Here is a 22,569-nt window from a genome sequence, read left to right as displayed (position 1 = left end):
AGATGTATCACGATATCGATTTTAAACATACTAGAAATGCTTACAGTTCGATATAATCATGGACTTAAGAGAGCATGCATATTTTTCATTTCTGTTTTTTATGTCATTAAAATAAGACCACAACTTTTTTTGTTACTGATGATTCAGCCCTTATATGTAAACTGTGCCACCAAAAGAAGCCTCCAGGGGCTTTTTTTGTGTGTGTGATAGTACTGCCATTTTCAAGTCATTCTGTTCAGATCAACGAGTAGCACTTTGAACTGAACCCATTCCTGTGCTCCAGGTGGAAGTTTGCTTTCATACTTTTGGAAGGGCTCTGTAAAAACAACAGGACAGCGGCGAGATCTTGGTGAAGACAGGTATTAGTCTGAACATGCGTTTGGGCACCATGTATCTTGGACTTCGAATAGTTGGGGTAATTTTGAAAACACACAGCAACCACCGTAAAGTAGTCGAAAGGAAGAGTCTGTGCTGTGAGCAGGAAACACACATGGCACCTTGGCCACTAAGTCCTTCCTCTAATGGACTTGTTCTCTTTCACTTGATATTTCCCTGTGTGTATTAATGTCTTCCTAAATGTCCTACCCTAGACTGAGTGTGCAAAAATAATAGTACTTGGAGAATTTCCTGCTTCTGATGGTTGGTTGTAGTTTTATGAGGACCAGGGTCGTCTCCTGAGATTACTGTGGCTCTTTGGGTTTGTCAACTTTTTACTCTCGTGACTCAGTGTTTTCCTGTTGGTTCTATTGCTTACTGGATCTCAGCCAAAGGGAGGCTCTGGCAGGAAAACTACCCAGAAGCCAAATACTGCTAAGCGCTGGCTTTCGGCAAAGCCAACTTCTACTTCAAACTGAGAGTTGTCTGTAAGTTTAATTTATACATGCATTCTTCTGTAGGGACATCGATCCCTAGTTGCTGAGTACAACCAATTCAGAAATAAAATTTTTCATGAAAAGTAGAAAAATACAGTTGCTGGTGATTTAGCAGAACAGAATGAAAGGATGTTGGGAAGTTGTGTGTCTCATGTTCATGGCAGGGACACTCGTTTCTGAAGCTTTTGTGGAGACTTTAAAGAATAAGTGTTTTTACTGAGGTCCTGAGCATTGGACCTATTGGAAAAAAGCACTATGTTGTTTTCAGACATTGTTGGACAATGGGAAAATGACTCGAACTTTTGATTTCTTGCCTTTGTCCTTCAAACAACCTCTCCAGAGGTGGAGACGGATGTGTGAATAGCCACTTTAACCCATCTGACCTTTAGGGAACTGTCTTGGTGTTCTGCAGAGGAAACCTCCATTAAGTCTGGTTCGGATGGAAATGTTTGTGTCGCTTCTTGAGATAAGTGGTTCGTTCTCTCCTGCTTTCTCGATGCCCTTGACTTACTCTTCACCTACCAAGTAATTGCTTTCCATTTTACATACAATGCTTTTATGATGGCTATTTTTACATAAAAGGAGCACTCAGGGTATTGTTCATTTAACATATGTCAAGGAGAAACCAGATGGTGGCAGTTTATATTTTTTTAACCACTCAGCAAGTGGTTGAAGAGAGTTATTAGTTTTAGGCACTTCTTCTTGCCTTGGTCAAGCAATAAACAGCCCCAGTGTATGGCTGCTTGTTCTTTGTGTAAAATGTTTTAAATCAGGATATGGATTTTTATATCCAAATTATCAGACCAAGGCTCTCAAAAGACTTTCTTTGTCTACCTTCTGATAAAAATCAAGATTATTGAGAGTAATAGCTCAATTTTTGAGGCAATCTGTAATGGCTGAATCTTTTATTTTGTCTCTTGAACCATACAGCAGTTTGTAAGAGTCAAAAATTTGAGCGCTGATTGAAAATGAAAAGAAATGTGAGCGCATTTCAGTGGAAGTAGGCCAGTTGCTAACATTCTCTTCTATCTCGGAAAGTTAAATTTTATTATCTAATTGGATGAAATCTCAAGAGCGCTATTCTTCACAAGAAGGAATTTCTAGATAAGATCACATGATCTGGGGGGAATGTTCTCATGGCCTGTTTGGTTGCTAACTCTGTCCTTCTTCTGTTGAGATAACCCATTCCTCTCAGGGTGTGGTAGTGGTAGTTAACCTTAAAAGTGTCATAATCAGGTACCATGACTGAGACATGGTTCTTGGATCAGCGAGCAGCTTCCACAGCATTGCGCCAGGCTTCTGCTATAGCCAGGCATGTTTTCTGTGGCTGAGTTCGGCCTGGAGAATGTTGCATCTTAAAACCTGCTTCCCAGCGTGCATTCATAGAGCATAAGCCATCATCCCTCTGTAGACTGAGCAGTCTCTACAAGGGATGGAAGACTCTAACTTTTAAGGGCCATGTAATTTTGGATGAGTTAAGGAGACAATAGTACAAGAAAACAAGATTGAACTTGTACTATGTGGTTTTATATGGAAGCTTTCTGTTGTTATGCCTATATTCCCAGATATGCTTATTTGCTTTAACTCCCTCAGAACAACTATTAACTGTGGCTTTTTAGTGTATTTATGTAATTTTTAATATGGTAAATTTCATTTCTGGTTTCTTTGCTTTTTTGATATCATTGTAGTATCACATCTCTGGCAATATAAATGAAAGTAAGTTTTTCTTTGTATTTATCATCAGTCACTGCTTTTAAATGAATCATATATTTTTCAGTTAATCTGGTAGTCACTTTGGCATAGCAATAAGAATTTTGCCCTCTACTAGAGTATGATTTCTATAGTGTTTGGTATGTAGATTATTTATATTGTCATGATGTGTTGGATTAGTATAGATTGCTCTTATACCAACGTATAAAGTACTTAATTTTCTAGAATGTAAATTAGTGATTTTAAAGTACAAATGTGATTTCTTCATGTATCCAGTGACTCAAGAATACCAGGTAGTATACTGGGCAGTTGATGTCACTTAATCTGAACTCAATTCATGGTTTCATTTACTAATGTAAGCAAAATTGCTACCTTTGAAGTTTTCACATAGTTTATACAGGATTTTCATAGTTTCATGTAATAAAGTATTCACACTTTCCTACAACCGAAATCTGGCCTAAGGGGTTCAAACAGTGTTGTGGCCTTGCTCACCAATGAGATCTCAGCAGGACTAGAGCTCTGACTTGCAAAAGCCGACTCTTTGCCAGCCTCCATAGAGAAGAAGCCTCCTGTAAAAAAACAAAAAAAACAAAAACAAAAAAAAAAAAAAAAAAAAAACCCACACACTTATGAGATAGACTCTAGTAAACGACACCATTTTTTTCTACCATTGGTTCACAACAGCCCTCAGGACTTGTAAGAATCCCTCTGAACATTCCTTGGGAAGCTTCCCAGGCCAAAGCTTAAAAAGCTTAACAACTGGAACACATCCTGGATGGCCACAAAGCAATTTTCCATGCCCCTTAGACAAGAATGGAAAGGGGACAAAGTCTTCCCCACCATTTTGAAGACATGTTGAACCCCAGAGCACTAGGAGATAGAAGGGAACAATAGGACACTTTTCTCCCTACTTTAAGATTCAAGCGCATAATCTCCAGGGCCAATTGGATATAGATATCATGATATCCAAGCTTTCTAGGTAGAGCCACACATTTTTCATCTTAAGGGAACACAATAGCAAAATTACATCCAGAGGCTCACACTGGGCAAACTGGATCATTCAGGTTAGTAGCTAGTATTATGTGTGCTATGAAGAATTATTTTAAATGTTTGTATTTAAATGTAAGATGTAAGTATAGCATAGGTGAGAAATTTTGATTGAAAATTGAACATAGTGCCATCGGTAAAACGGGAAGTGAAGGGTAAGTATATTTTCTAAAAATTTTACATAAGAGAGCATATGTACATTTTTTTATATCTAATGCTTATAATATTCTCCCCTCAAACTTCTTTATTGAAAGTCTGCTGATATTATATAAAAAACATTTTGAAAATTTATGTTTCTAGTTTTAAAGCATTTATATTTAATAAAAAGCATTTTCTAATATAGTTAGACTTCATTCAAATCAATTCATTCACATAATTTATCAGAAAGCACATATGAATTTATCTAAACATCATAATTCTCTCTATAAGAGTAACATAAAAATGCATTCTTTTATTCACTCTTCATGAAAAGCAACATAAAGATTTAATATCTATTCCATATTTGGTTATATATTTGATCTTTAATACATAATAAGTATGTGTATTTGGTATATATGTGTAAGTATATGTTTGTGTACATATACATGTATGTGGGTGTTCATTCTATATATATTAACACGCATGCACCTGTATAAATGAGCGTATTTGGCCAAAGGCAGTAAGTGTAATGAGCTAAATGGACTGTGAAATTTGACTGAGACAATCGTGGAAGAAAGAATTCATGGAGGAGGTAGACCATGATCATGCTTGGAGGAAATTATTGAGCCTGGTTGGCCAAGAGGAAGAAGATGAAAATGAGCCTTTTGATGACCAATCTCTGAGACCAGGAATACTTTGGTCTCTTACCAGTGCTGATTATGCAGTGGTATAATTGCACTCACTCATCAAAACTGTAGCATTCACTCTATCAGCCGCTGCTGAAGCTGAGTTGCTAGATCAATTACCCAGTATGTCCTTAGTTACAACAGAAGCTGCCACAACTATCCCCAGTGGCAGATTTCCTAGGCTTTTCTCTTTTTAAAAAATAAATATATTCTGGCTGAAAGAAGTGGAAACTCTCAGGAGGAGAAGGGCTATCTCAGCTTTCCCACATTTCCAAAAGTAAAGGAATGTGATGGTACGAATTCATAGTCTGTAACAATCCTAAGAGCCATCAGCCCCAAATTATGAGATAGCTTCTCTCTTCAGCACGCTACCACTTGGAGGGACTATATATTGAATTATATTTTGACTTAAAGCCATTTTCTGTATAGACTTAGTTGGGCATGGTTCCTGTAAGCTTCAAAATAACTGCACAGAGAGCACTACCCTAATGTTATTCTTCAACTTGAGTTCACATCACAAAATATTAAAACCATATTGACATTGGGATTTAACATAAGCCAGGAATTAGGAGCCATATTTCTCCCACTAGAACTTGTGTTTAAGGAGCCATTGAGGCCTTTTTAGAACAGCACATTAACTGCTTCCAAAGGCTAGAGCACTGTGACTCAGACATTTAGGTGCTGAAATTAATGGGACTTGGAAACCATTAGCATGTCCATGAGCAGCTTTTCCGCCCTAAAAGCTTGACATCCCCTAAGCCTTGTACGTCATGTCTTTGCCTCAGTTTTCATAAAACATTGCACATTCGTGATGTCTTCCCACATGATCTCAGAAAATGTATTAGATATTTATTCTGGCAACATTAAGGTGGCTATTCTTGCCATGGGTCATGTCACAATGATTTATTCAAAGGGAAAATTTGCAGCCTGATCATACATTGCATTCAGAATGAGCTCCTAATAAAGATTCCAGACAATGTCATTTATGGAGAAATTTCCATTTCATTTAGAATTCTTTGGCAAGTGTTGAATTCATTTATGCAGTTCAAAAAAGAATGAGAGGGGGAGATCCATCATATTCTGCTAGTAAAGTAAGGAGAAAATTATGTAAGCTAGAGAAAATATAGCTCAAAGCTGAGCCGTAATGAATGTGATTGATGTTAACCTGTAGCCCTGCCTTGCTAAAATTACAGAAACATGGACAGTACTTAGAAGCAACTGACAGTGTTCTTTGCCCTCTGAAACTTTCCATCTAAAGAGGTGGGAGTTGTGATCTGATTTGATGCATTTAATTAAAATAATCATTAGTGGATGTGAGCATACTCAACTTTATGAGACTCTTCTTGATGTGGCTGGAGTATTCGTAGTTGTTTGACTACTGCACAAGTGGAGATTCTAAAGCAAGTCTATCCTTCTTTCCACGTCATCTTCACTAACCACTGTCCTTTTTGTCTGAAGAGTAGATGTTGCTCATGTTACTAATGTGTCATCATCAGTAGCATTATGGCGTCACCTTTAGTCACTGCCATTTTCCCATATGTGACAGAGTGTTTCCCAATCACCTGATTAAAAAAGGAAGAGATTCACATCTTTGACATGGGCTTTGTTTCCAGAAATTAAATGCAACCAGCTCTTCTGAAGGAAGCACAGTTGATGTTGCTCCTCCCCGAGAAGGCGAACAAGCTGAAATTGAACCTGAGGAAGACCTTAAACCAGAAGCTTGCTTTACTGAAGGTAAAGAAACTCTAACATGTTGAAATGTCCCATCCTTACAGAATCTGGATATACCTCCTTTAAAAGAAACATGTAAAAGAAATGGTGAGGGTATGTTTATTTTTGTTTTCCCTGTTTCCTCCAACAACTCTGTCTTAAATTGCCTCAGATCTTAAATTTCCAGACGGGACTACAGCAGAGACTGTGTCTGGATAAATGTGAAAGTGTGCTAAGTGCATATGTTGTTTTGTTGTTTGCTCTGCTTTGCATTGTTGTCCTTATCCTCCAGAACATAATAACATTTGAGATGTGTGGCATTCTGCACTGTCATATGATCCACAAGGCAATCAGTCCCTTCAAAATGTTTGAGGAGTGAGGTCACTGGACTTACAGATACTGCAAAAATTACATCTCATTCCTCCCAGTTTCAAATTTGGTTAACTCATGCTCTGACGAGAGCTGTTTGGAGAAGGTGCTGAGCTGTAGGATGTTGGCATGCGAGCATGTCATTCTCATAGTGATAAACTCATCTTGCGTAGAATTCAATAAAGATTTATTGATTCGTTGTGGTTGGATTCAATATGACAAGTAGGAGCTAAGAGAGAGCAACAGATTAGATAGAAATTGGAAATCATATGAAGTCTAGGAGGCACAGAAGAATAGAGCGGGGTAAGAGACATGAGTGCAAAGTGAGTCATAGGTGTGACTAAGAAAAGCACCGAGGCCGAATGTAAATTAGCTTGAGAAAACTGACAGTGGATGTCACCTGGAGAGACAGTGGGATTTTCTGTCCTTGAAAAGAAGGGAGTGAAACCCCAGGGTCATGTGGAAATATGAATAAACAACTTACATATCTAGCTTTGCTTCCAAACCAGTGCAATGAAAAATGACTCTATTTTCCTTAGTGGCCTCAAGGCAAAGAGATTCCAATTTGTATTGAAACAATAACATTTTTATTCGAACGAATGTAGAGAAATACCATAAATTCTAAGCCTATAAGTTAAGTATGACTCATTATATAGAAGAGTATTGAAACAAAACTAGACAATGCAGCAGCCAGTTACCTATAAAATGATGAACTAGAATTGGGGTGAGGAAGAAGTAAAAAATGTTATTTTTTTCATATTAATGATCAAAGCATATTTTTCTTAATTTATTAAATTAATGTTGCCTTTTAGGGTGTATTAAAAAATTTCCCTTCTGCCAAGTCAGTACAGAAGAAGGCAAAGGGAAAATCTGGTGGAATCTTAGGAAGACCTGCTACAGCATTGTGGAACACAATTGGTTTGAGACATTCATTGTCTTCATGATTCTTCTCAGTAGTGGTGCTTTGGTAAGTGAATGTGTACTAGAAAGAACCAGGTTCTAGTGAATTAGCTGACTCTCTGGAAATATTAAAAGTATCCATTCAGTTGAGGAATCAAGAGAATAGGTGCGTCTGTGCCATGTAGAGATGGGAACTCTCCACAAAATTTTATTCAAAACAAGTCAGAACCATGTTTTTCTCTGCCAGCTCACAAAAAGTGACACAAAGACTTATACTTAACTATAAAAGCTCGGCCTATATTAGCTTAGGCTTGTCCCACTAGCTCTTATAACTCAAATTAACCCTTTTCTTTTCATCTACATTCTTACATGTGGCTTGGTTACCTTTACTCTGTACTGTCCATCCTGATTCCTCCCCATCTGCCTGGTAACCTGCTTTTCTTCTTCCCAGAGCTCTTTGTCCAGAAGTCCTTGCTATAACTCCTGCCTAGCTATTGGCCATTTAGCTTTTTATTAAACCAGTCACAGTGACACATTTTCACACAGAGTAAAGGAATATTCCACAACAACCATGCAACACTCAGAAGGAACCTCACATCTTGTGTTTTCTCACCAGATATTTTCCTCACTGATACAGCATTCGCTGAGATATTTCCCTGGCTGTGCTAGCTCACCAGAAAGATGTCACCCAGTCTGCTCTAATGACTGTATTTACGGACTAGCTATGTACCTTGCTTTTTTTAAGTTCAGTAAACTTATTCATTGAAAATAAGCAACGGAATCACAGAAAGTATTGTTGGAAGAAGTCAATTCTATCCCTTATGAACTGAACGTCTTTAGTTCATCTTCCGTGAACCGAAGCATGTCTTTTTGCTGTGATTGAGGTAGACACTTTTGGGTGAGAAGCAGAGCTAAAAGCACATATACAATCAGTGAAGATGCTGACATTTCCCTGGCCATCTTCCCCAGCTAGCTTTGGCCTTTAACTCTGTCTGATAGAAAATATTTGTGTGATCCTAGCCAGTACACCTTCAACTGTTGGTTGGTTCTCCAAATTAGACTAAAAAAATTTTTAAAGCATTTTGGGTAGGCAGGTCATTAAGGTAAATAAAGTTTTCTTGATTCACAGGCCTTTGAAGATATATACATTGAGCAGCGAAAGACGATCAAGACCATGCTGGAGTATGCTGACAAAGTCTTCACTTACATCTTCATCTTGGAGATGCTTCTCAAATGGGTGGCCTATGGGTTTCAAACCTATTTCACCAATGCCTGGTGCTGGCTGGACTTCTTGATTGTTGATGTGAGTATCAGAGATGATTTCTAGGAATCACTTTAAAGGAACGGGGTTCCATAGTTCATGTATTTCTGTGATTGAGACCTTATTTCACCATGTAACTGTAGAGATTAAAAAAAAAAAAAAAAAAAACAGTAAATTCCACAGTGAGAAGTGGTTCACATGGAAGAGTAGAGGAAGTGCTCCAAATGTAGAAGTGGTAAGAAAAAATACACCCAGGGAGCCTGCTCTCTGCCATAGGTAGACAGCAGTGGTTTTGTTAGGCAAGTAAGTCTGTTAGCTGATTGACTGGATCTGAGCAATTAGCTTATTAATAGAGCATTTAAAAATCTCCAGGGAACTCAGTCATGGTAGGCTGGGGTCTGGTGGCAGGAATTGTGAGATTTGCACTTTAAATCCCAACTAAAGTTCTTGTTACTAAGTAATGATAAATTGACTCATTTACTATATTCCTTAGGCCATGTATCTGTAGAGACAATGAAATGCTCTATATTTTTAAATCAGTAGCTGGGCATCCCAGTAGCCAGTGAGCTATTTAGCGTGCAATGAGTGAGACAAAGGTCTGCTCTGACTGACCTGGGGTGAGTGGTTAGAGCAACATCTCAGCATGGGATCCGTCTGGCCTGGAGACTATTTTATCTTTTCAGTCTAATAACAGAGACACAGTATGGAAAACAGTCAGCTGGTACCCGGTAGTCTGTGATATCTCACTGTTTAAAGCCGTACAGTCTCCCAGTGGAACAAGGCACTCACGCCCTATCTTCTGGAGGTGTCCTAGCAATTAAAAGCTCTCAGTTTTTAGCTTCACACTTGCAGTATGAATCAGGGATTGCTGTATATGAGCATTCATTCAGTGTAGCAATTTTAGCAAGCCTGGGCCTGCCCAACTACTACTGTCTTTATTCTACAGCCAAAATGTGGTCAAGCATCTGAGCTCATCAGAAATCTTCCATTAAGTTTCTTTTAATACACCATAAATGACTTTCAATCGCCATGGCTGGTCTTTCATGAATAATAGAGATGTATCTTAGGTTGTCCTAAAAATCTCTGCACAAAGGAAAGTTTAATGTCCTTTGTTATGTAGCTGGAATGGATCTTTAAAGCTGGCCTTTATTGTAATCTACACATTAGTAAACCAAAGTTTAAATGATTTTCCTGAAATAACTACTAGTCACAAAGCCGACACTTGTGTCCAAATTTCTTGATTCTCAATTCAGATCTCCTTTTCCTTCTATATTTCCTGTCTAACGGTCCATATATTACTTTTGTCATGTATGACAATCGTTTATTAATGAGGTAACCTCGTAGATTTACTTTACTTAGAAAACAAAAGTATAATGCAAAAACTTCTCAAGGCTAAGATTTTATATCATATTTAAAAATTATGTAATATAGGCACTTTGGTATCTTCTATTGAGTAATATTTAAACGGGCAAGACAATTATGCCAAAATCATTTGTCTTTTAGTGAGTAAAAAAAATCACTGATTAGAGAAACCCTTCTCCTTCTACACCAGTCGTTTTATATTAGATTTTTATCTACTAACCCCAAACAAGATCTGAAATATATAAATTAATGTTAATTGTTGATAACTTATCTTCAAAGAACTAGATCAACTGAGTTACAGTATATATTAGGTTAATATTATTTTTCAAAATACAAATAAATATCTTTTTATTACTATTTTCCTTTTTTGTTTTTTCTGTTTTTTTTTTTTTTTTTTTTGAGACAGGGTTTCTCTGTGTTGCTTTGCACCTTTTCTGGAACTCGCTTTGTAGCCCAGGCTGGCCTCAAACTCACAGAGATCCACCTGCCTCTGCCTTCCAAGTGCTGGGATTAAAGCCATACACCACCACCACCTGGCCTATTTTCCTTTTTATGAGTATAGGTACTTTGGTGCATACATGTCTGTGTACCACATGTATGCCTGGAGTCCACAAAAACCAGAAGAGGAAATCAGATCCTCTGGAACTAGTTAGAGATGGTTGTGAGCCACCATGTGGGTGCCGGGAATCTAACATGGCTCCTCTGGAAGAGCAATGGCTACTCTTAACCTCTGAGCCATCTCTCCAGCCCCCAAATAAAATATCTTAAAAGTAAACTGCTGAACCTATACCAAACAGCCACAGTAAGGTAGGACTTGCAACAAGGAATACTTAATATCTTTGAAAAATGTATTCATATACTTGAGGCATGTACCTGTTTTTTTTTTAAAAAAAAATGTAACCTCTTCCAAATCCTACCTATATGTGAAATGAGGCCACTATGGTCTTTTTAATCTCCTAAAATCAATCCACTTACTCAGGAAATCTATTTGAAAACCTGATAGGAAACTTAAGGTCGTGTAGACAAAGGAGACAGGTGGAAACGGGCCAAGTTCTAGCAGAAACTGTATTCCATAGGTTGGGAAGTAGTGTAAATAAGCTCCGATTATGGAAACAACCAAGTCTAAATGGAAGATTACTGCTTACCACGAGACAGGATGTGCCTCTGTGTTGGGAGCAGGAAGTCATTGTCAGGACGACACTGTCCAATTAGGTGTCCCTGAGAGGTGGTCAGAGAGAGAGGAAGCCTCCATTCAAAGACCCGAGAGAAGAGAGAAAAAGAGTCATTTGGCTCTAATGTGAGGATGAGAGTGGAAATGCACTAGACAGAGAAGAAAACTGCTGTGCTTGCCGGGGATGAAACACAAGGGGAAAGACAGAAACTGAGTCTGAAGGGTACTAAAGACCTCACTAGGTATTGTAATTATGTATGCAGTACATGCTGACGGTTTACTACAAGAGGGAGACTTGGGGAATCATGTCATAGAGATGTAATCAACATTTTTAGATGGCATTTGGAGGAAGGAAGGTAAATAATGGAAGTAGGGAGATGGATGAGGAAGTCATTTTAGTCTTTCAGTAAAGAGGAGACTTTGTTTCCGACCAAGGTCATGATTTACTGATGAGCATGATATACAGAGTGAAGAAACAGAGTAGGTTTCGTACACAGGTTTTCTTCTACCTTAAACACATATGTACCAGACAGAACCAGCAGCTGGGGGTGGGGCAGGCTATCAGAAAACAGGTTTGGCACAGGGAGTGGATACTGGTTTAGGAGAGGAATGTTTATTAGACAGTCAGGAGGAGATGGTGAATTTTATACAAGTCTTGAGCTCAAGAGCAAAGCCAGATTCATGTATGAATATAGGGGTTAGCCAGCGAGAGATGCTTTTTGAAGCTACAGACATGCTTTCCCTCACCTAGGCAGAGTGAAAATTAACAAAGGACATGCAGAAGTAAAATCTGCACTTTACCATGAAGAAGCTGGGCAAAAGACCAAACAAAACAAACCATAAATTGGAGTAAGTAGTGATAATTTACAGGAAAACCGATTATACATGGGGCTCTTTTAAAGGAAGACATTTCCCCCCAAGGCTTCAGGAGGGTTTAGAGGTGTGAGTACAGAAAATAGAAGCTAGGATATAGAAAGGAGAGGTCAATGGTGTTGTGAATAAAAGATGTCATGTGGAAGAGATGGGATAAAGTTCTAAAAAAAAGAATGAGTAAAGAATGGAGAGGAAGATGCCCCCAGCCAGCATGATGGTTCAACTTAGAATGAAGAAGGCCGTCTTAACCCATGCTTCTGTCTACCACAAGATTGTACTAGACAGTCACTTTTTCATTTGGGTAACTGTTTATTATCAAAATGATCTCATCCTCATAAAATGCATAATATATTGTAATATTCCAGAACTATATAAACTCTCTTTACCAATGCTGCTAGACTAGATGCATAACTTAATTAATATTTACTTGAAATATATTGAAAACAACCAGCATCTGTATGGTCCTTGCGGGTTTTTATGCAAGCATAACATTATCCATCAGCAAACTCATCTTCGTCACTTGTAATTATAGACATCATAAACAGACATAATCATTTTCACAGTCAAATCAATGCTTCAAATCCAAGGTTGCACTTAATTAAAGATGATGTACCCATTAACAAAGACACTGTGATTTTGTTTTTTTTTTTTTTTTTTTTTAGCATAAATAGCACGCAGCGTGATTTTTGTTGTAATCACCTTAGAGGATCAAAGAAGTAAATATGAAGAGATCACATGATTCAGATTGCTCATTTTTAAACCAACAAAAATAGTGTTTCAGATGTTTATGGAATTAGTTGTGGAAGCCATGGCTTAAAGTACCACATAGCACTCCCCAGTGATGCTTCTGCCACGCTGGACTTTTCCTTTGTCCAGAGAGGACTCAGGTCATCTTTTCGCTGGACTTTTCCTTTGTCCAGAGAGGAGCACTCAGGTCATCTTTTCACTATCACAGACAAAACTGCAATCATCAGGATACATGTATTTTCATAACTTGAGAGCCTTGTGATTTCTCTAATCAAGTACACAAAGACCCACATATATGCTATAAAAGTCTTACACTAAATGTCCTGCAGTATAAACTCCCATTTTTACTGGTGGTGAACAGCGTGTGTGTGTGTGTGTGTGTGTGTGTGTGTGTGTGTGTGTGTGTGTGTTGAGGGGGTGGTTCTCATGTTCAGAAAACAAACTGAGGCTTCCACCCAGGGTTTCCCCTTCATGTCACCAGTAATGAAATAAGCAAACATCAAATATGAAACAGAATAATAAACAGGGAGAAATTTTACTATAGGACAAAGCACACACTTAAGGGATTGTGGGTATCTGAAGAGAAAGGAGCGAGGCTGGAGCTGGGGCTTATAGAATACTTATCTAGCATGAGTGAGGTTCTTCATTCAATCAGAGAGGGAGGGAAGAGGGAGGAGAGAGGGAGGAGGGAGGGAGGGAGGGAGAGGGTAGAGGAAGGAGGGAGCTATAGGTTGCAGAGATTTGGATAGCTCCTTTTGGCAAACTTGAATGGGAAAGAATTATCAGCTAAGGCAAGAAGACACGGGATTTGAGGAATGTGTTGGGGTTTTCCTACACTAAGGTTACTCCTTTGTTGTCTTAATTTTTTCTGGGGTGACACAGACAAACATCAGCTCACTTATAGGGGCACTAAAGGCAGACCAAATTATGATTTCACCAAAGTTCAGCTTGATACAGTGAGTTTATTTGCTTTTCTTAGAGAGCACAGGTGAGGAGTTTTAAAAAGGAGCATAGACCCACAGCCAGGTCCCACTCCATCGTGGATGGTGACCTCACGGAACTGCATGGCAGTTTACTTCCAACTAACCTTTTGCTTTTTATATATCCCCAAATCCCTTACAGCTGAGGGAAGAAAGCAGAGAAACGATAGCTGGAATCTTGGGTGAGAGGCTTTGGACCCTCCCTTTCTCCTTAATAGGGAAGGAGTGTCATTACCACAGGACTGTCAACTCTTGCCATGGTTAGCAGGGGCAAAGTCCATAGTACCCCGTCAGACCCAGAGGAAAAACACCATACAACATCATCTTTTCTGCCCTTATGTTTTCTGATGACATCCTGTGAATGAAGGGAGCAGATAGTGTTGCAATGCTAACAATACGGAGATCTTATTACAATGAAGCAAAGGCCCGTGAGTGATCTTCTAGGCTTCCAGACGGCCCCGGGTGGTTTAGTGCGCTCTTGCTCTAATTCAGATCTGAAACTCTGGAATTCCGTCACCAGCCTTTGGTAGGGATGCAGCTGGCGTTTTAAAGAATTTCTCCCTATTGTCACAGGGCAAATTGTGGATCCTTTCTTAGTCTCATTAATAATAATAAGAAAGAAAAGAAAAGAAAAGAAACCGAAAATAAAGCTCCAGGACAAATTTATTACTGTCTCAGAGAACTACAATAGGGTGGGCAACTGTAAATCTTGGACTACGTGATAGAAAGTCGGGGAGGGGGATGGAGAGGCTTTCAAAGAAGAGCGAGAAGGCCCGGAATGCCAGGGGAAGCATGCCCAGCCTTTGTATATGAAAAGGGGAAGAGGAAAAGATGGAAGTTACACTTTGTTGTTTTAACTGATACTCAGAAAAGCAGACAGGCCACTGGACAGAGGAGCCACACACCAGCCTGGTGGAATTTCTTCAAGTGACTGAGTGGGGCAAAGGCTTCTGCGGGAGATAAATACATTATCTCATTACAGAAATATTATTCTTCTCATCTTCTTGGCACGGCTTTAGGTGAATCAGCCTTCTTAAGAGCTGACCTCCTGGCCAGGTGATTGACAGGCCCACATGGATTAACTCCTAGTATGTAATGTTCCAGTCTCTGGAGCAGAACACAACGTTGGGTCTTCACCCAGGGCCAGAGGAACAGTACATTCCTCCGACGAGGATCAAATAGCTTTCTCTTAATGGGCCTCAGCAGAGTCCTGCTATCAACCTCAGTGTCCTGCAAGTTTATTGTGACATTCTCCTCTTCGAGAGTAGAGACCCTAATCGCCCTGGGGTGATACCTGGGTCTCAGTGTTTACAAACAGGACACATATCTGCCTATATTTGCCATTATTCTGACCCAAATATGAAAGTTGGGAAGGTCTTCCTTTTTACTCAAAGTAGCACAGAAAAAAATTCCATGAGAAAAACAAAAAGCTTTGTTTTCAATTAAATCCTGGGACGATGAAGAAAGATAAAACAAGAATTAAAATTAATCTTTTTAACATTAAAAAAAAAGGTGTTTAGCCTGTAAAATAATTTAGGAGATGGGCTGAAATTGAGCAAGTATATACATATATAGAGAGGGCATATAAAAACATATATAAAAATAATTATATATAATATATAGTATATACAATAAATTATAAAACATAATTTAGTATATATAAACATAAACAAAATTATGTTATCATATATACAATAAATTATAAAACATAATTTTGTGTGTTTTATATAGTATAAAAGATATAATTTGATGTATATGGTAAAATATAAATATATGTAAATACATGTGTGTATATATACATATGTATTCATTTCTACCATGAAAATTCAGAGATCTAATTCCAGAGTGTTCCCTATAAGGAATTCATGTCTGTCTGTGATGGAGTTTTAGTGAAAACTTCACAGGTAGCCTGCAAACAGGGTGTTCATTTAGGATCTAGAGAGGGAAGAAATTAGAACTCCCTCTGGCATTCACCACCTGTAGTTAGGACAGAATCAAAGTCCTTTCCTGTTTCTGGCCAAGCTCAAGAATTGGAACTATTAGTTTTGGGGTCCCTGCCCTAAACCTATCTAACCTGTCCTCATCCTGTGTACCCAGCATGCTGACCTCCCAGGTTCCACTTCCCCGAGAAATATTTCGATAACCCACATGCTACTCCAACACTTTCACATGCTTCACTGGAAAATCTCAATTGCATGAGGCATTGAAGAGGCTTTGGCTGTGTGACAGAGCAACTCAAGCAGTTAAGGACCTACACTCTGATCTCTTGAGCAAGGCTAGATTTCACTCTCGGCTATGAAGAGAGCATTGCATTTTGCTCTCTTGCACGGCTGGACAGGGTGGATTGAGGCAAGAAATAGTACTCAGCTTTCATGTACACAGACTGGCTATCACTTCTCTGGGTAGCTCCATCCTATTTTCAAGGAACCCAGTGGCTCCGGGTCCAGAGCGGTCATCAACCGCTTTCTCACTACTGTAGACGAGTGGGTCTCTGCCGCTTCCTTAAAGTCGTGTCTCTGGGCTTTCTGTGATCCACGGATTCAGTTTAATCTGTTTACTGTCCTTGCTTTTGTTAGCATTCCTGTGTTCCTTTGCCATCCTTTTCTCTTGAGAGTTTCATCCAAATAGGGAGCATAAGTAAATACTTACTCAAGTGATAGGTTGGAATTGGAGTTTAAGAAGAATCTGCATGTGTTACTGTTTGGCTAACGAAGGAAGTCATAGTGGGAACTTAAGGCAGGAGACTGGAGGCAGGAGCTGATGCAGATGCTGTGGAAGATTGCTACTTATTGACTTGCTTCCCCCGTGGCAGGGTTTCTAAGGAATACTGAGTTTATTTAGGTTTCTGTATACCTCAGAGTAGTCCTTCTGTTTACTCAGTAAGAAACTGAATAATTCGGTGTGGCTGGGCGGTGGTGGCGCACGCCTTTAATCCCAGCACTCAGGAGGCAGAGGCAGGCGAATCTCTATAAGTTCGAGGCCAGTCTGGGCTACAGAGTGAGTTCCAGGAAAGGCGCAAAGCTACACAGAGAAACCCTGTCTCGGAAAAAAAAAAAAAAAAAAAAAAAAAAAAAAAAAAAAAAAAAAAAAAAAAGAATTCGGTCTGGTTCGGGCCTAGACCATCATTTTAGGACACTGTCAGCAGTGCTGCCATTTGGGAGACCTGCTTTGTGAGATCATAGCACCGGAACACCTTTTTATTCAGCCACGGGGCCAGCTCTTGAGTTAGTGCAGCCCACATTCAAGGTGTGTCTTCCAACCTCAGCTAACCCAGTTAGAAAAAAAATCTCTCGATCGTGCTAGAAAAGCAACCCAACCAAACAATTCCACATGGAGATTCTCTTCCCATGCGATTTTAGATTGTGTTAAGGTGACAATCTAGCCATCATACCCTGTCTCAAATTCTTGAGCGTGGCCAGAAACAGGAAAGGACTTTGATTATTTTTTTTAATTACCTAATTGAAATTATGTATTTCAAAATCTCACACCTGTAGGGTGTGAGGACCATCTGGCCGTGATAACTGTCACCTCCTTGATCACTAGGCTTGATTTGACTAATCTGCCTGTCTATTTAAGTATCTGCTTCCTCTCAAAGCTGTGCACTGGGTGGAAGAGAATGACCTTCCCCAGTAGAAGAGGAGCAGTCTTCAGTCAAGGGTACACCAGGAACTGGGATCCCCTGTTAAAATATTCCAAACAAGCACCGCCTCTGCCGCCACCAAGTCCCCAAGTCCCCTATATAATTTTTTTAGCAAGTTAATAAAAAAATCAATCACCTAAAGTGATTATATTATTCTTTATAGTGGTTTTTATCTTGATTCTCTTGTGTTTTATGTCTAGCCACTATACTTACTATGACTTCTCCCACTTTCTTGTTTCCATTACTCACTTCATTTTCCAGAAAGTGTTAAAAAGCAATATCAGTGATGGGAAGATTCTGTCATTCTAGTTCCAATGGGAGTGTTCCTAGATTTTACCATTAAAAAGGCAAAATACATAGTACAGCATTCTAAAAATCTAGTATATATTTTTTAATTATGAAGTGTTTTGGATTGAAGTATATCATCAGAATGTATGAGGTGATGTGCCCAGTTTTAATCTACCGATTGCTTATATTGAATTTAAGAATTTATCCTTACCCATCTGGAAGGGAAACCAACTCCTTCTGCATTGTTCATCAATAGGTCACAGACTTCAGGGTGTCCTTCAGAACAATCATTCCCTCCTTCCAGAGGACTTTATTTCTCATGCTCAACTGACACACAAATGTAAAACAGTGTGATCACAGCTGAACAACCCTAGAAAGTCTCTACCATGGAGGTTTACTGTGTGGTGTGGCATGTGCTCATGTTCCTGTAAATTCATATTAAGAATTCAATTGATGTGAGCTGGTTATCTTCCTCTTTGTTCATGTTAGCACGGAATGCTTCCTGTGATTTCTGCTAAAAGAAGATTGGAACACAGGCTTGCCCAACTAAAAGTAAACAATATATGGATTTGTAAGCACAGGGCCCAGATCCAAGTTTGGAGCTTCTCTGATGCCTATTCTTAGGTTAGACATTAGATAATGAGTAAAAGTGATCGTTATAAATTGCTCATGGCTCAGCATAGAACATTACCTCTAAACTAAGTATCCTAAGATCGTTAACATTCTTCAGGAATTTACATCTGCTTATAAGAGAGTCAAAGTATCTCAAAACTGATGTTAACGTATAAGGGAAAACTGTAATCAGAATATATTGCATGAAAACAACCTATTTTCAATTTTAAAAAAAGACTTTTGATCATATAAATTAATCCATTAAACTGCATTTTTGTCCTGTACAGAATAACATTTTAACTTCAATCAAATGTAAAGTAGAAAAATATTTGTATGACTACTAAAATTGTGATAATCTTATTAGAATGATTTACATGAAAAAACAATCATTTTACATTACTTGATTAAACAAACTTACAGTCAACATTCACCAACCCCTCATTTTTTAAATCCTCTCTATTATCCCAAATAAATAAAATTTGTTACAAATCCCCACAAGGTCAGTCAATTTTTGATTATCTGCCTAGAAACTTCCATATTGAAGTAAAAGCAGGCTAAAGAAATAGTTTGGGGAGTGTTGTTTGGCTTCTTTGGGGACCACCAGCTCACAAAGAACAACATGGATGCTTCTTATTAATTATAAAAGCTTGGCCTTTAGCTTAGACTTGTTTTCAACTAGCTCTTTTTACTTATTTAACTCATATTTTTAATCTATGTTTTGTCATGTGGCTCTTTACTTCTACTGAGTACAGCACATCCCACTTGATCTGAGTCTGCTGGCAAAATCCACACACCTAGATTCCTCCTCCCAGTTCATCTCTCTGCCCAGAAGTCCCGCCTATCCTCTCCTGTCTAGCTATTGGCCATTCAGCTTTTTATTAAACCAATCAGAAATTGCCTTAGGCAGACACACATCTTTACAGTGTACAAAAAGTTTATCTCACTAGACAGTGAGCTGCTTACCACAGCAGAAAGACCTGTGTTCTGAACTCCATACCCATGCAAAAAGCCAAGTGTGGTTGCATCCTGGAACTCACTGGACAGTAAATATTGCTGAAGCAGTAAGCTTCAGACTCAGTGTGAGGCTCTGTCTCAATAAATAAAACAGGGAGTGACTAAGGAAGGCACTCATTGCCAAATTAATAAGTTTCACAGCTCTCATTGTGCCTGGGTGCAGATCTGGCATCTGACATTTTGTCCTCTAACCCCTAAGTTCCATTAGAAGTTCAGATTTCCTAACAGATTCTCAAGCAACATTGTCATTCCAGTTCAGGGCGAACAAATGCCAGGGATGCATCTAGCCTTTAAAGCCAAGACTCCCTGTGCTCCCAGAACCCACTGGTTCTGTGCATGAGAAGAAATGCTATTCCTTTCCTTTTAAAGTATGAGCTGATGTCCTTTAGGGTCATGAGGTCATGCAGCCACTTCCATTTAAAGCTCTAGTCTTAAATAAAGAGCTTGGTTGGGAGGATAAGAAGTCTTCAGATATTAACTTCAGGAAAAAAAAATTAAGAATTGTTAATGTCTCCCGAGATAAAGGAGCAGAGAAAATAGAAGCAGAAGAGTTCACTAATAGCCTTCCCAATCTCCCTGCTCTTCCGTAGCAGCAAGCTCAGGCCACAAATAAAGAGCTTCATAAATAATCTTGTCACTGATCAAATTTAACGTTCAAGTAATTTATTATTCTCTTAGACTGTATGTGTGAGTTAATGCTAAGTCAATCAAGGAAGGGACAGCGGCTGCATATGCCTTTAAAGTCCCCCTGTCACCCTCGAAGCCATGTGCTCCTGAGCAGATCATTGACTCCATCTTGCCTTGGAGTACCACGGAGAGAATTCACTTAGTCTCCCAACAGCTTTTTACACAGAAAAGTAAGCTCTCGTGTACTTAAGTCGTTGAATTAATATAATGAATCAATGTTTCTCAAACAAAGAAGTGTGATGTGTTACCTAGACAAGGAATGAGCACATAGTCACTGAAGTCATTGTGTGTGTTCTGGGATTCTGAGGAGGACCACATTTTTTTAAGTGAACATAAAAGTTGAAATATGCTTTTAAGTCAAATAATTTAGGTTCCAGCCTCCTCCAACTCCACCTCTTACTAGATGTGTGTTCTGCTTTTCCTTCTCTCTCTTAAGTTTTCTAAAGATTTATTTATTTATTATGTATACAGTGTTCTGCCTGCACAAATGCCTATAAGCCAGAAGAGGGCACCAGATCTCACTATAGATGGTTGTGAGCCATCATATGGTTGCTGGGAATTGAAATCATGACCTCTGGAAGAACAGCCAGTACTCTTAACCTCTGAGCCATCTCTTTAGCCCATTTTCTTTTTAATTTTTAAATTATTTGTGTGTGTGTGTGTGGGGGGGGTGTTTGCCTTCATGTATGTCTGTATACCACATGTGTGCCTGGTACCCTCAGGAGACTAGAAGAGGACATTGGATCCCCTGGATCTGAAGTTACTGATAGTTGTGAGCTGCAGTATAGGTGCTGGGAACTGAACCTGGGTCCTCTGGAAGAACAGCCCTTGTTCTTAACTGCTAAACCATGTCCCCATCCCCTCTTTTTCTCTTTTTCTTTCTCTCTTCCTTCCTTCCTTCCTTCCTTCCTTCCTTCCTTCCTTTCTTTCTTTTGCTTTTTATTCTTTATCAGAATGTATGTGTGCAGAGTGATGCTCAGCTTCCTCACCAATACCTAGGTGTCAGGAGCGGTACTGACTTCTGGAGACTTGTGAATATAGGCCTCAAAGTACATGGGAAGAATATCAAGCCAAATTACTTCCCCTACCCCCAAAAGGATGTGTGTTATTTAATGTTGCATATACTTAACGAAAATTCAGCTTAATCACAAGTACCAGAAAGATGTGTGATCACTATGAATAAGAAGCATCATATTATCGAAAATCTACTTCTGATAAAAATGTTTTCAGATAAATTTTCTCCTTTACTAATCCAATGCATGGTTGTTTCAAGTTTTATAAATTATATGCTAAATTACCCAATGAGGAGACAATGGCTCCACTAATGTATATCTAACCAAACCATATTAGGTACATTAAAAGCAGAGTTTCACGCCCACCTAATCAAATGCTTATATGATATGGAAGGAGAGATTAAACATCTAGCCAGCTGACCAGCCCTGGTACCTGGCAAATATCTCTAGGATTCCCAACCTTAATACCATACAATTCAGGAGAGAAGTCTTAAGTTTTATTTGGCAGCGTTAAGCAAAGGGATTGGGCTTTTGAACTAAGCCCTGAATTATCAGTGATAAAAATACGCATACTTTGCAAACAATCCTGTGGCACGACATCCCTGTAAGTGTTAATGAGTATAAACAAGTATCACATTTTATTGGTAGGGAAAGGACAGGGAGGGATGAGGCAGCCAGCGTCGGATGCTGTGGGAGATAAAGACAGAAGGGTTATAGTCAAGTCACACTTAAATTGGCTGTCACTAAAGAATGGACAGTACACGCTGTGCCTTGATCTAACAGTTGGTTTTGTGGTAGATTAACAGCTTATTTTCCATCTACAGGTTTCTTTGGTTAGCCTGGTAGCCACTGCTCTTGGTTACTCAGAACTTGGTGCCATCAAATCCCTCCGGACACTGAGGGCTCTGCGGCCTCTGCGAGCCTTATCCCGCTTTGAAGGCATGAGGGTAAGAAAACTCAATGATGCTCTCTTAAGCTCCAGGCAGAGTTCCATGCAGCCAGTGACTCAGAGACACGGTAGTCTCCACAGAATTAGATAATTCAGGGCTAAAGCCATAGAGAACAGCAAGCTTTTCTTCTGGAAATTGCAGTTTATTTAAACACACACTCAGGAATTGAGACAGAGCAAATACCAGCATCTGGGGCTTGAGTTCACAGTTCAGGCCTGCCCCATTCCCCTGCCCCCAACACACACACACACACACACACACACACACACACACACACACACACACACACACACACTACAACCTGCATGTGGTGCTCTTATTCTCATTGTTCAAGCACTTTCGAACAACGGCTGACATCATTCATCCTGCCAGGGCCTTCAGTAGATAAGTTTGAGTCCTCAAACCATATCAGTAATAAAAAAATTTTTAAAGGGCAATGCTTTATTTCTTGAATTCATGTAAATCACAGCACCCAGCAAACCTGGTACATCCCTCACATCCAAAGTGAGTTGCTAGGATAATTAGCTGCCTATTTCTAA

At 39.1% G+C, this 22,569-nt stretch overlaps 1 protein-coding gene across 11 annotated transcripts in view; it reads left to right on the top strand.

Annotated features, from left to right (window-relative positions):
* Window positions 1-22,569, top strand: part of Scn3a (sodium voltage-gated channel alpha subunit 3) — a 109,827-nt gene that overhangs the window by 73,110 nt on the left and 14,148 nt on the right. For all 11 annotated transcript variants that reach the window (XM_028894685.2, XM_028893288.2, XM_028892543.2 and 8 more), the window contains 4 exons: window positions 6,067-6,187; window positions 7,345-7,499; window positions 8,562-8,735; window positions 21,905-22,027. In XM_028894685.2, the coding sequence (XP_028750518.1) occupies window positions 6,067-6,187; window positions 7,345-7,499; window positions 8,562-8,735; window positions 21,905-22,027 (573 nt within the window). The remainder of the gene's footprint in view (window positions 1-6,066; window positions 6,188-7,344; window positions 7,500-8,561; window positions 8,736-21,904; window positions 22,028-22,569) is intronic.

Source organism: Peromyscus leucopus, chromosome 4 (genome assembly GCF_004664715.2).
Source record: "Peromyscus leucopus breed LL Stock chromosome 4, UCI_PerLeu_2.1, whole genome shotgun sequence".
Taxonomy (NCBI): domain Eukaryota; kingdom Metazoa; phylum Chordata; class Mammalia; order Rodentia; family Cricetidae; genus Peromyscus; species Peromyscus leucopus.
The sequence above is the reverse complement of the archived record's forward strand: the minus strand, read 5'-3'. Positions and strand labels throughout refer to the sequence as shown.